The sequence below is a fragment of the Onychomys torridus genome, chromosome 11 (assembly GCF_903995425.1).
Source record: "Onychomys torridus chromosome 11, mOncTor1.1, whole genome shotgun sequence".
NCBI classification, from domain to species: domain Eukaryota; kingdom Metazoa; phylum Chordata; class Mammalia; order Rodentia; family Cricetidae; genus Onychomys; species Onychomys torridus.
In genome coordinates, this window is record NC_050453.1 from 4,169,563 (window position 1) to 4,182,222 (window position 12,660).

The following is a 12,660-nucleotide window of genomic DNA, read 5'->3' on the forward strand; positions in this document are numbered from 1 at the left end:
TGCCTAGCATGTACAACCTAGGTTCACATAACCAGGGCTGCATAAACAGATTGGTGCATTGTGCTTGTGATCCCAGTTCCTAGAGGTTAAAAGCAGGAGGATCAGGAGTTGAAGGTCATCCTTAGCTACACAACAGATTTGAGGCCAGTTTTGGCTACATGAGACTACCTCAAAAAAAGATTAAGATTCACATCATATAAACCACCCATTTCCATAGTTGAGTAGCTTTTAATATATTCACAGATGTGTGCCACCTTTAGAGTCAGCTTTAGAATATTTCCATCATTCAGTTTTTTATTCGGTAATATCTTTATTTTTGCTGTCTTTTTAAAAAACAGCTTTGTTGGGTTGAGCATTTTTTTGGTCCATTGTTTTTTCTTTGAGACTTTGAATATGTGATTCTGTATTCTGGCCTCTGTTTCTTGGTTGATAATTTAACTATCAATCTCAGCTCCTGCAGATGACTTTTTATCTTGGCATTTTGAAGATTTTTGTCCTTGTCTGATTGTAAGTACTTGTACTGCACTGCGTCTGCAGTTTATGGATCTCTTTGATTTTAGCCTTGCTTTGGGTTTGTCAGGTGCTTTATTACTTTAAAACCTGATTTATTTTGAAAAAAGATCTTGCTCTATCTCCCTGACTATCCTGGATCTCTGTATGTAGACCAGGCCTTGAACTTTTGGTGATCTTCCTGCCTCTGCCTCTCAAGTGCTGGAGTTACAGGCATGTACCATCATATTTTGCTAAATGGTTGTTTTAAACTGAACTTTGAGGGAAGCAGGTAGGTCTGAGGAATTCTTACCCTTGTCTTGCTAGAAGTTGGCCTCTGACTTGACTATAATTTTAGCTTGTTTTATGGTAATAATTAGTACCTTTTATCTAGGATGTCATAGCTTTCAGGTACAAAATTATGCACTTACTTAAAATATTAAAGGATATGGGAAAAGTCTTTGATGTAAACAGCTTCCTAAAAATGACACAAGAAGAAACAAAAGTTTTAATAGGTATGTTTTTATTTGGTTGAGTCTAAACTAAGGAAAAACATTACTAGAAAGCAATGTCTCTATGAACATAAATTGAAAAATCTTTAATAAAATATTGGCAGATTGAATTCTAAAATATATAGGTAGAATAATGTATATTGACCATGTAAGATTCATGCAAGGGATGTAAAGCTGGGTTTGTTTGTTTGTTTTCATTCTTTAAAAAAAGACCAACAATCATTTCTTGGCCTTTTACTGAGTCTAGTGTAAAACACGACTACCCTTAGTTTTTGACAAAGATGTAAAGAATAAAGATGGAAGAAAAGATCGCCTCCTTAATAGTGCCAGAAAAACTGGATTTCACATGTAGAAGAATGGAACCAGATGCATATAGACTACCTGTGGTGTAATCCACTCAGGGTGGATCCAAGGCCTTAAGTTAGTTAAGTCTTGATTTTGAAACTGCTGGGAGTAAAGCACTTCACCATACGTCACAGGCAAGGACTTCCTGGAAAGGATTCCAACAGCCCAGGATAATCCTGAGAATTGGCAAAATTGTAATGACATGAAATTAAGCTTCTGCACAGCAAAAGGAAACAATCCCAGAGTGAGGAGACAGCTTAATGGACAAGGAGAAGTAAATCTTGACCATCTGTTGTCAGACCAGAGAGTTGTCCAAACAGATAAAGAGAGCTGCAAAAATTAACCACAGAAATCATCCAGTGAGTGAGTGGACTAAAATACAATAGTTCTCAATAGAAGAGATAAAATGGCCAGTAGTACTTTAAAAGTTCTCAATATCGTTAGCCATCAGGAAAATGCAAATTAAAACTTTTGAGAGCCCATTCTCACCCCTGCCAGATGGCTCTCAAGAAAACAAATAATAGCAAATGCTAGCAAGGCTATGGGGAAAGGGGCCCTCTTCACTGCTGGTGGGAAGGTAGACTTGTTTGCTGCACTGTGGAAGTTTCTCAGATCACTGAAAATAGAGCTACCCTATGACCCAGCTCTTCCACTATTAAATCAGCATATCACAGAGGTAACTTGCACACCCATGTGTGCTGCTGCTACACTGTTCACAACAATGAAACCAGCCTGGATGTCTGCCAGAGAATGGAGTACATGCACACAGTGGAATTTTATTCACCTTGAATGGGTGCTTTCTAGAAGAACAGAATTGATAGAATGAATCTATATTGAAAGGGAGTTTATTGGAGTGGCTTACAGGCTGTGCTCAGTCAGTCCAACAATGGTTGTCTCCTGAAGGAAAGGCCGAGAATCTGGTAGTTGTTTAGTCCACAAGGCTGATTTTTAGCCCGTGTTGGAGTCCCAAAGAAGTAAGTTCTAAACTAGCAAAGGAAAGCTTCAGCAGAATAGATGAACTTGCCAGCGAGAGGGAGGGCAAGCAGACAAAAAACAAAAGCTTCCCTCTTCCATGTCCTTTTATGTGCATTGTCACCTGAATGTGTGGCCTGGATTTAGGGTGGTCTTTTGACCTCAAATGATCTAATCAAGAAAAATCCCTCACAGGTGGGTCCAGCTAGTTACTTGGGTTTTAATGGATTCAAGTTGACAACCAAGATTAGCCATCACACAGCCATAAAGTGAAAGCCATGCTATACAGAAGAATAAATAAAATTAGAAAGAATTGAGAGAAATATGCCAGTGTCAGGAAGTCAGTAACCACTTGTTTTCTCTTATGCAGAACCTAGACTTAGCAGAGAGATATAGAGAGACAAAGAGACAAAGATATTGATTGATGATTGATGATTGATTGATGGAACTAGAAGAGATGAAAGGGGAGAAAGAGATTTTAAAGATGGGGTAAAATGAGGCTAGTCAGACACGTGTTGGATACATGGGACATGAAAGTAGAAGAGGCAGCTCTTGGCTCCTCAGCTTCCTGACGCTGTGACCCTTTAATCCAGTTCCTCATGTTGTGGTCACCCCCAACCACAAAATTGTTTTGGTTGCTATTTGGTAAATGTTATTTTGCTACTTCTATGAATCATCATATAAATATCTGTTTTTGATGGTCTTAGGTGACCCCTGTGAAAGAGTCATTGAACAACCAAAGGGGTCATGAGCCACAGGTTGAGAACTGCTGGTTTAGATAAACTTAGGTTCTGTAGGTCAACTTTCCAGGTTCTCAGAACATCATGTCAAGATTTTGATCCAAATTACATTTTTTTGCATAGACTTATTGGGGAAGATATTGAATGTTATAATCTCCATTTATTTGATGAAAGAAAGTGTCATGATTTTCTTTTTCTTTTTCCTGGCTTCTTGAGACAGGGTTTCTCTGTGTAACAGCCCTGGCTATCCTGGAACTCTCTTTGTAGAGTTTGAGGCTGGCCTCAAACTCACAGAGATCAGCCTCCTCTTGCTTTCTGCATGCTAGGACTAAAGGTGTGTACCACCATGCCCAGCTGTGTCTTGATTTTCTGTACAAAAGTCTTCCTTGTCTTTTGTAGACCTCTAGATTTCCTTTTTGTTAACCCTGATGACTGTATCTGAGGAAGCTTAGATGGGCCACGCTACAGGAGTTAAAGCTACCTGGCCTGTCTGTGGATGCAGCTTTTATATGGCTAGGCACATCTTCAAGTTAGGTATTTGGGGCAAAAACCCTGAAGAGTTTAGAAAACAAACATCCAACAGGGCTTTGGGGAGTTTTTGAAGGTATGCTAATAAATCTCCAAAGAGAAAATACATGCCTCATTTCCTCAGAGCTGTTTCTTCCACTGTTTCTTGTCACAGTGATTTTTTTTTTTATTTTTTAACAGTGGTAAAGTCTTTAGTGAAATCAAATTTCAGTCATAATAAAATGGAAAAGTTAAATGCATTTAAAAACTCCTTCTGTCTGGGCATGTTGGTGTACACCTTTAATCTCAACAGTTGGGAGACAGAGGGAGGCAGATCTCTGAGTTCTAGGCCAGTCTGATCTACAGAGCAAGTTCCAGGATAGGTAAGGCTACACCAACAAACCTTGTCTTGGGGCGGGGGGGGGGGGGGAGCCTTAGCTCTGAGGATGTTACTGAAGATGAGTACAGTTTGATAGTACAGGTCATTATATAATGACTCTTCCCTGGGCAACATAAAAACCTTAAAGCATTGAAATTGTTGAATGTGCTGAATTGCACCTTGGTAAATTCTTGGGGAGATCAAAATACTATTACAGGTTTATGTAGGATTGTTTTCGTTTTATCATTTAAATGGAGATCACTAATGTAAACTTTCCTCATCGATGACAATTTTGCCTGTCAGAAACAAGGGAGGAAATGTTAGTGTGGCTCACAGTTTCAGAGAATTGCAGTCTTCTCAGCCACGAAGGCACAGCAGTGGGAGCATGTGGCTTCAGATGCTTATTTGCATAAGGGCAGGCAAGCAGGAAGCAGAGAATGCAGGCTGGAGCCACAAGTACTATAACTTCTATAAGAAGTACTATAATTTCTATAAAAGCCCACCCCTAGCCACCTACCTCTGCCGTTTAAGCTCCATATTCCAAAGGCTCCACAGCCCCAGAAACAGCATCAGCAGCTGTGGACCACATGAGCCTGAGGGGACAGTTCTGACTCAAACCTGTTACTTTAAATACTCTGCCCATACACTCATGGTTCATTTATATGTTTCGAAGAGATTAATATCCATCAGTGTGTTCATTTTCTTATTGCTCTGACAAAAATACCTGATACAAATAAAGGAGCAAGGTGGTTTTTTGTTTGTTTGTTTTTTGCTGCATGCTCTTTGGCAGCACATTATTGTGGCAGAAGTGGCATGACCCCAGTGACCCATTTCCTCCAGGTAGACCCACCTGCAACCAAAGGTTCACCTCATGGGCTTGTGGGGAACATTTGCATTTTCAAACCGTAACACTACTTGAAATAGATAAATAGCATCAGTTCAAGAAGATTTTATTTAAATATCCCAACAAGAACCTGAGTTCCTTAGGATAATTAAATTCGGAATGACTGAGCAAGTGCAAATAGTCTGTGGCTTAGGATATGGTTGATACAAATACTTGGGGTTTCATGAATCTGCATTGTGTCTCTGGCAGTGGAAGGGATCAGAATTGAAACTAGTTTCTTATGAATGCAAACCATTTTCCTACCACTTTCTTACTATATTGTAGCATCAGGGCATGGGCTTTGTTGTTGTTTTTTGTTTTTGTTTGTTTTTTTTCAGACAGAGTTTCTCTGTGTAGCTTTGGTGTCTGTCCTGGAATTCACTCTGTAGCCCAGGCTGGCCTCGAACTCACAGAGCTCCGCCTGCTTCTGCCTCCTGAGTGCTGGGATTAAAGCTGTGTACTACCACCACCCAGCTTTGTTGTTTTTGAGACAGGTCTCACTGTGTGCCCTGGCTGGCCTGGAATTCACTATGTAGACCAGGCTGGCCTCTAACTCTTAGAAATTCTCTTGCCTTTGCCTCCAGGGATTAAAGAAGTGAACCACTGCTCCTGGCTAAGGTTTTGAATGGGTGACATGTCGTTTATAGAGTAAGAAGAAAACTAGTTTCACATGTGGAAGTGGGAGGATGGAGTGACCAGGACTTGTTTATAGATGGTGATTATATGTAGAAGTGGGAAAAAGCACCAATTTGTGTTCATTTCAGCATCAAGGAGAAAAAAGCTCAGAAAATATTTTAATACTGTTAAAACTGAGTCAGCCTCTGAAGATGGCACTAATTATCCTGAGATCATCATTATAATGGAATCTAATTATATTAAAGATGCAGTACAAGGGCTGGAACATAGCTCAGTGATAGAGCCTAGCATGTGTGATGCCTTGTGTTCAGTCCCCAGTACCACATACATACAAAAGACTAAGTTGTAATGAAGATATATTGTCTACTTTAGTAAAGATAAATCTATATTTGAAGGATATAGGTATTTTTGAAAATAAATGAGTGAGAGAACGATGGGGATTTTCTGTGAGTTAAGAAAGGGTTCTTAGAATGACTTCATCTTCTTGAATGGATACACAAAAATAATTATTCCGAAAAGCTTACCATTGTTAGTTTACAGAAAGCAAAGATGTCTTGTCTTCTAGCTTTTTAAACTAATGAACTTGGTACCAGTCTTAGGAAATGTCATTTATTAATGAAATCAACCATTTGACTTTAAGGGCCAAAAACTCCAAAAGATTTAAGAAAAAGGCCTTTCAGATATTATTGACTTAGCAGAGGTGGAGCAGTTTCTGCTGCTGGACACCTGATGTTTTGGAAGGAGCAAGGGTAGTAGGGCTGACTGCTGGCTGTGTGGCCATGTGTGTCAGATCTGCTTTGTTTTTACCACCGTATAATAAAGTCTAAATCCATAGCACAGATAGCTTTTATGTATAAAGGGCTGTAATTTTTTTGTTTTTTGTTTTTCGAGACAAGGTTTCTCCATGTAGTTTTGGTGCTTGCCCTGGATCTCACTGTGTAAACCAGCCTGTCCTCAAACTCTCAGAGATCCACCTGGCTCTGCCCACTGAGTGCTGGGATTAAAGGCGTGTGTCACCACTGTCCAGCAAGGGCTACAAATTTAATGATCCTTTTTTAAAAAAAAGGCTGTATTAAAATATTCCCACTTCAGAGCAGTTCCATAAAAGGTGATTGAATAAAAAAAATGTGACTACCACGATGGTGGTAAAAACATTTACTGTCTATCAGCTTTCCGTGGATTCTGAATACTAGTCTTATGGTGGAAACCTCAGCTTTATGCCAACAGAGACCCATTGCCAGTTCTGGAACAGAACAGTAGATGCATTATTCGTGAATGTAGAAACAAAGCCTTTAGTGGCATGGTGGCACAAATGGCTGTTATAGCAGATTCGGAATTTATTTTGTAATTTTCATTATTCACTCCTGAATTTATAACATTTACACTTTGCTACAGTACAAATGTACAGGGGGGCTGGGGAGATGGTTCAAGATGGGCTGTGAAGTCATGAGAACCTAAGTTGAATATCCAGTACCCACCCACAGAAGCCAGGCACCTATATAGTCCCAGCACTGAGGAGACAGAGACAGGAGGTCCCTGGAACTCACTGACCAGACATCTGGGCAAATTGGTAAGTTCCAGGAAAGTTCAGTGAAAGATCCTGACTCAAAAAACAAGGAGTTGATGGAGAAAGACATCTGATGTCAACCACATGTACACTCAAACACACACATGCATACCCACACATGGGGACGCAAAATGTAAATACCTACGGTGAGATTTTAATCTTTCTGAAGATCTTTTTCATATCTTTATATAAAATAGGTATTGGTTTTGGATGGAGAAATAACTTTACAAATTATGAACCTAAACATCAGGTTTTAGATATATGATCTTAGAAATTTAATCTCAGTAGTTCAAGAGACTTAGACAAGTGAGCAACTGGAAGGTTCCTGTTGACAGATGTGTAAGTCCAGAGTTTAAATGTTGTATTGTTTTATGCTAAGAACAAAAAGATGTATTTGTTAGGATCAATGTAATGTACCTTGTTTTTGTAACAAGCAAAAGGCAGATATTTATTAAGTGCCTTTTATGTACCAGGCTCTATGCTGGGCATTAGAGGGGAGAGAGAAAACAGTAGGCATAATGAGATAACACTTGCTTTCTGCTTTGGGGGACTTCATAGATTAGGATCATTAAAAACAACAAGATATAATTGCCATGTGATAGAAAAACTACTGCAGTAGAGATACAATCCTTAAATACTTCAGAAAAGGTGGATTAACCAGCCAGTTTAGTTTCAATTCTGTTAGGAAGACCCATGACTAAGGACTTAGGCCAAGATGGAACTAGTGGATAGAGTCTCCACAATAGATAGTAATGTGGGGAGATGGGCATTCTGGAGTCTCCACAATAGTAATGTGGGGAGATGGGCATTCTAGAGTCTCCACGATAGTAATGTGGGGAGATGGGCATTCTAGAGTCTCCACGATAGTAATGTGGGGAGATGGGCATTCTAGAGTCTCCATGATAGTAATGTGGAGAGATGGGTATTCTAGAGTCTCCATGATAGTAATGTGGAGAGATGGGCATTCTGGACTTGGGGAGCAGCATGTGCTCTTCAGGAGCCCCAGGGGCTATGGTTCCACCAGGATGGGGAGGCATGATGGGCTGTGTTGAAAGGTGACTTGGTGTAGGCAGCTACACTTTGATACAATACAGAGACTTCATTTTCTAAATTATTGAGGATCTTACTGAGTATGATAGTATTGATTCTTTTAGGAAAGCTTTAACTTTTTAAGTAGCTTAGATAATAAATCAGAAATGAATAAATAGTTATGGATAATGAGCATGTTCTGATTGAAATCTAGGTGAGGGATGATGAGCAGCTAAAATAGTTGAGGTGATCACGTTAGAATCAGTAATATTCAGTGATTGATTGTGGGCAATAAGAACAGCCCAGTATAAATCCCTACATGATAGGATTATAGATGCATGGATTTACCTCAGCCACTTAGAGGATTGTACACATGCAAATGCCTTCTACAAAATTATATTTAAAAAACACAAAAGTAATGTTGAGGTTGGTTTATTCAGAGCTTTTCTCTTTCTATTTATAGATGCCACTTCAAATGAACAACAAGAGCTTTTCTGCCAGAAGCTACAGCAGTGCTGTATACTGTTTGATTTCATGGACTCTGTTTCAGACTTGAAGAGCAAAGAAATTAAAAGAGCAACACTGAATGAACTGGTTGAGTATGTTTCAACTAATCGTGGTGTAATTGTTGAATCAGCGTATTCAGATATAGTAAAAATGGTAAGCCTCTAGATTTCTATTCCTCAGATTATGTAAGCTCAAGGATCTGAGGTGTATGTATAGTAACTAACATACCCAAAAGGATGTTCTTAGAAACTTTGCACTGGGACTTGGTGTGGTGACGTAAGCCATTCATCTCAGCACACGAGAGGCAGAAGCAGGTGGGTCTCTGAGTTCAAGGTCAGCTTGTTCTACAGAGTGAGTTCCAGGACAGTCAGGGCTACATAGTGAGATTCTGTCTCCAAAAAAGAAAAAAAAAGCCCATTTGAAAGATTATCCATTTCATTGATGTGGCCATTGATTATAGGAGCTGGAGAAATTAGTATGTTATAGTGGCTCTTGGCTACCATATTGGATAGTTCAGATCTTGAACTTAGGAGAAAGATGTAGGTTCAAGTGTACAGTTCTTGTACAGAACTACTAGAGTTCGGTTCCCAACACCTAAATCTGCTCACAACTGCCTGAATGTAGCTCCAACTCCAGGAGGATGCCTCTGGCTTCCGGCAGCTGCATTGAGGTGTACATATCTGCACACAAACACATACATGTGACTAAAACTAAAATCCTTAAAAAAAAAAAAAAAAAGCAAACTCATTTATCCAGATGACAGATGATATCTGAGCAAGTAGTCACTGGGAATTTTTAAGGGGGTGGGGAAGACACGTGAAAGACACATGTAGGCAGTGGCTAAGGGAGTTGGGTTTAAAAGAAAGTCTGTATAGGACATTTTCATATATTCGTAGATTATAACATTTTAATTATAGCTCACAACCTTTAAGGAGTTAAATAGGCATCTTATCAAGCCTCCTTAATGTGGAACCCAGAAATCTAAAGCACTGACATCATTCCCTAAGTGGAAAATTTTACACCTGACTTTATGGATTGAAGTTCAAACAAATGGGATAAAAATATTGACTATAATTGCCTTTAGGTTATGTGTAAGGCAGTCTTGAAACAAATGAACTTCATGTTTAGAGCTCAGGATACCTCATTATAGGCATGTATAGATGAGTAAGCCAAAATCCAGGACACTTCTTGCTCCAAGCATTTTAGGCAAGGACTGCTCAGCACGGGTAAATAAATTGTAGAATCTCTGATGTGAAAAAAATGAATTGTTGCCATTTTTATTGCAGTAAGGTTTTTGTTTGTTTGTTTTTTTAGGATGATGCTATTAGTAGTTTAACCTCTTCCTTCAGCAGTGGGAATTGATTCAGCATTTGAACTGCCCTTTCATCTATACTAATGAAATACTTGTGGGAGTGGTTGGAGTCATGGAGAACATAGTTTGAACTACCTAACACATGTTCTAGGAGAAGAATAAAATGGATAGTAGGAAAGACAGATCTGGCCCTAATAAACTAGTTGAGTTTTCTTTTAATCACAATCGAAGACCTGTCAAAGGAACTTAGGAACTTGTGTTGTATTTTTAAGAACAGAAATTAACGCTTTAGTGTTTTTTAAATAAGATTGGCTATAGAGAGAATATTAACCAGAATAAAACTAGCTTCCTAAACTCCCACATATAGTAAAGGGGAATTGTTGTTTGGTTTTGTTCTTTTGCGGGGGTGGGGGGTTATGGGGTGGGAGGGGGTACCCAGCTCCCAAATAAATCACGCAGGAGGCTTATTCTTACTTATAAATGCCAAGCCTTAGCGTGGCTTATTGCTAGCCAGTCTTTCTTAACTCTTATCCAGTCTGCCTTTTGTCTGTGGACTTTTACCTTTCTGCTACTTCTGTAAATCTTACTTTCACATTCACTCCGTGGCTGGCTGTGTAGCTGAATGGCTGGCCCTGGCATCCTCTTCTCCTTGGTCCTTGCTCCTTACTCTTACTCCTCAGTCCCTCTTTTCCTCCTTCTGTTTATTCTCTCTGCCTGCCACTCCACCCATCCTTTCTCTTGCCTCACTATTGGTCATTCAGCTCTTTATTAGACCATCAGGTGTTTTAGACAGGCCCAGTAACACAGCTTCACAGAGTTAAACAAATGCAACATAAACAAAAGTAACACGCCTAAAAATAATATTCTACAACAGGGGATATAAGTATTAAATATTGATGAACTTTCTATTTTTATTTATTTATTTGTTTGTTTGTTTGGTGGTTTGGTTGGTTGGTTGGCTGGTTTTTCAAGACAGGGTTTCTCTGTATAACAGTCCTTACTGTTCTGGAACTCTCTCTGTAGACCAGGCTGGCCTTGAACTCAGAGATCTGCCTGCCTCTGCCTCCTAAGTCCTGGGATTAAAGGTATACACCACTATGCCTGGCTGAACTTCCTATGCTTATTTTTATTTTATTATTAAAATTTCAAGAGTAAATCTATTTCCTTCTGTTAACTGATGTCCAGTGGTTTTTATTGAGAAACTTTGAAATTCCAGTGGAAGATACCCTATTTTATGAAGTGGATAGATACTGAAAACACTCAAATATTTGAGTCAGACTATTCTATAATTTTCTTCATATTATCCTGGGATTTAATCTCTTTACTCGAGTGTAAAGATGTATACATTTCATTGTTTTTGTTGTTTAAGTTCTGGTGTATTTTCTAGGTAAAATTGGGCCACCTGATCAGCCTAGTCCTTTAACATGCTTCTGAGTATTTGTTGTGGGTTATTTTATTGGTGGCTGCAAGGGTAACTTTTAGTTTCACTGGTTACAATCATGAGACTTCCTGCTATTTGTAAAGTTGATGCCCATCAGACTATTACTGGTTTTACCTTTAAATTTGGTTTTGAGAGCTGGGCATGGTGTCACACACCTTTAATCCCAGCACTCAGGAGGCAGAGGCCGGTGGAGCTCTGAGTTTGAGGCCAGCCTAGTCTACAGAGCATGTTTCGGGACAGCCAGGGCTACACAGAGAAACCCTGTCTCCAGTAAATAAATAAACAAAGAAATAATTTTGAGTTGTAACTTATGAAGTTCTAGATAGTTTCCTCCTGGCTCTTATTTGGGGTTATGGTAATGGTGCTGACAGGTATTTGACTGTCCTGGATGACACTTTATAAGAGTAGTTGGAAAGTTACTTGTATTAAAATACAGAGTTAAACCATCATTGAAGTTTTATAACTGTAATAACAAGGAAGGTGTTCTTGTTATGGGTACAGAGCATGCTGGGATAGAATATGGGAGGAGCTGTAGAATGATCGAATGAAAGATGGGTGAAGTTGCTGACTTTTACTTTCCCTCTCTTCTTTTCCCTGGGCCTCTTTCATTTTAAGCAAAATATGGAAAGAGCATCTGGTAATGGAAGTGTGTGGAGGTAATATGTAATCATCAGCTACTGGGGTCCAAGGGAGTTAGTAATCCACAGAAGAGAGAGAAACACTTCCCTCTTTTATATCCTGAAGAGATTTATAGATAGGAACTAAATTTATAGCTGTACATTTTTTCTGTAAAAAATGGTGTTAGAATGTTTTAATTTTTCACTGTTAAGCTCATTTATACATCAAAGAACATGAATACAAACTTATTTTCATTTCAGATCAGTGCTAACATCTTCCGTACACTTCCGCCAAGTGATAATCCAGATTTTGATCCAGAGGAGGACGAGCCCACACTTGAGGCCTCTTGGCCTCACATACAGGTATGGACTATAAGGTTGTATTAATAATGTTTACATTTCAATATTCTGCTGATTCTGGGGGTTTATTTAAAATATTTGACTTTTAAACTGTGCATGTCTCAGACCTTGGGAGGCTGAGGCAGGACGATCATGTGTGCAAGACCAGTTTGAGCTACATAGTAAGAACCTGTCTCAAAAAAAAATTTGGGGCCACCAAGATGTTGCAGTGGGTGAGGGCACACGCTGTGAAGCATGATGACAGTCGGGAACCCACATGGTGGAATGAGAGAACAGATTCCTGCAGGTTGTCCTCTGACCTTGAGATGCAAGGTGTGACATGCACCCTTCCCCCCACACACAAAAGATTAAATTAAAAAAAAAC

At 39.3% G+C, this 12,660-nt stretch overlaps 1 protein-coding gene across 1 annotated transcript in view; it reads left to right on the forward strand.

Moving 5' to 3' along the window:
* Ppp2r5a (protein phosphatase 2 regulatory subunit B'alpha) overlaps nucleotides 1-12,660 on the forward strand; it is a 46,016-nt gene that overhangs the window by 15,810 nt on the left and 17,546 nt on the right. Inside the window, exons 2-3 of the mRNA XM_036202315.1 lie at nucleotides 8,523-8,719; nucleotides 12,198-12,299. Coding sequence (XP_036058208.1) covers nucleotides 8,523-8,719; nucleotides 12,198-12,299 — 299 coding nt within the window. The remainder of the gene's footprint in view (nucleotides 1-8,522; nucleotides 8,720-12,197; nucleotides 12,300-12,660) is intronic.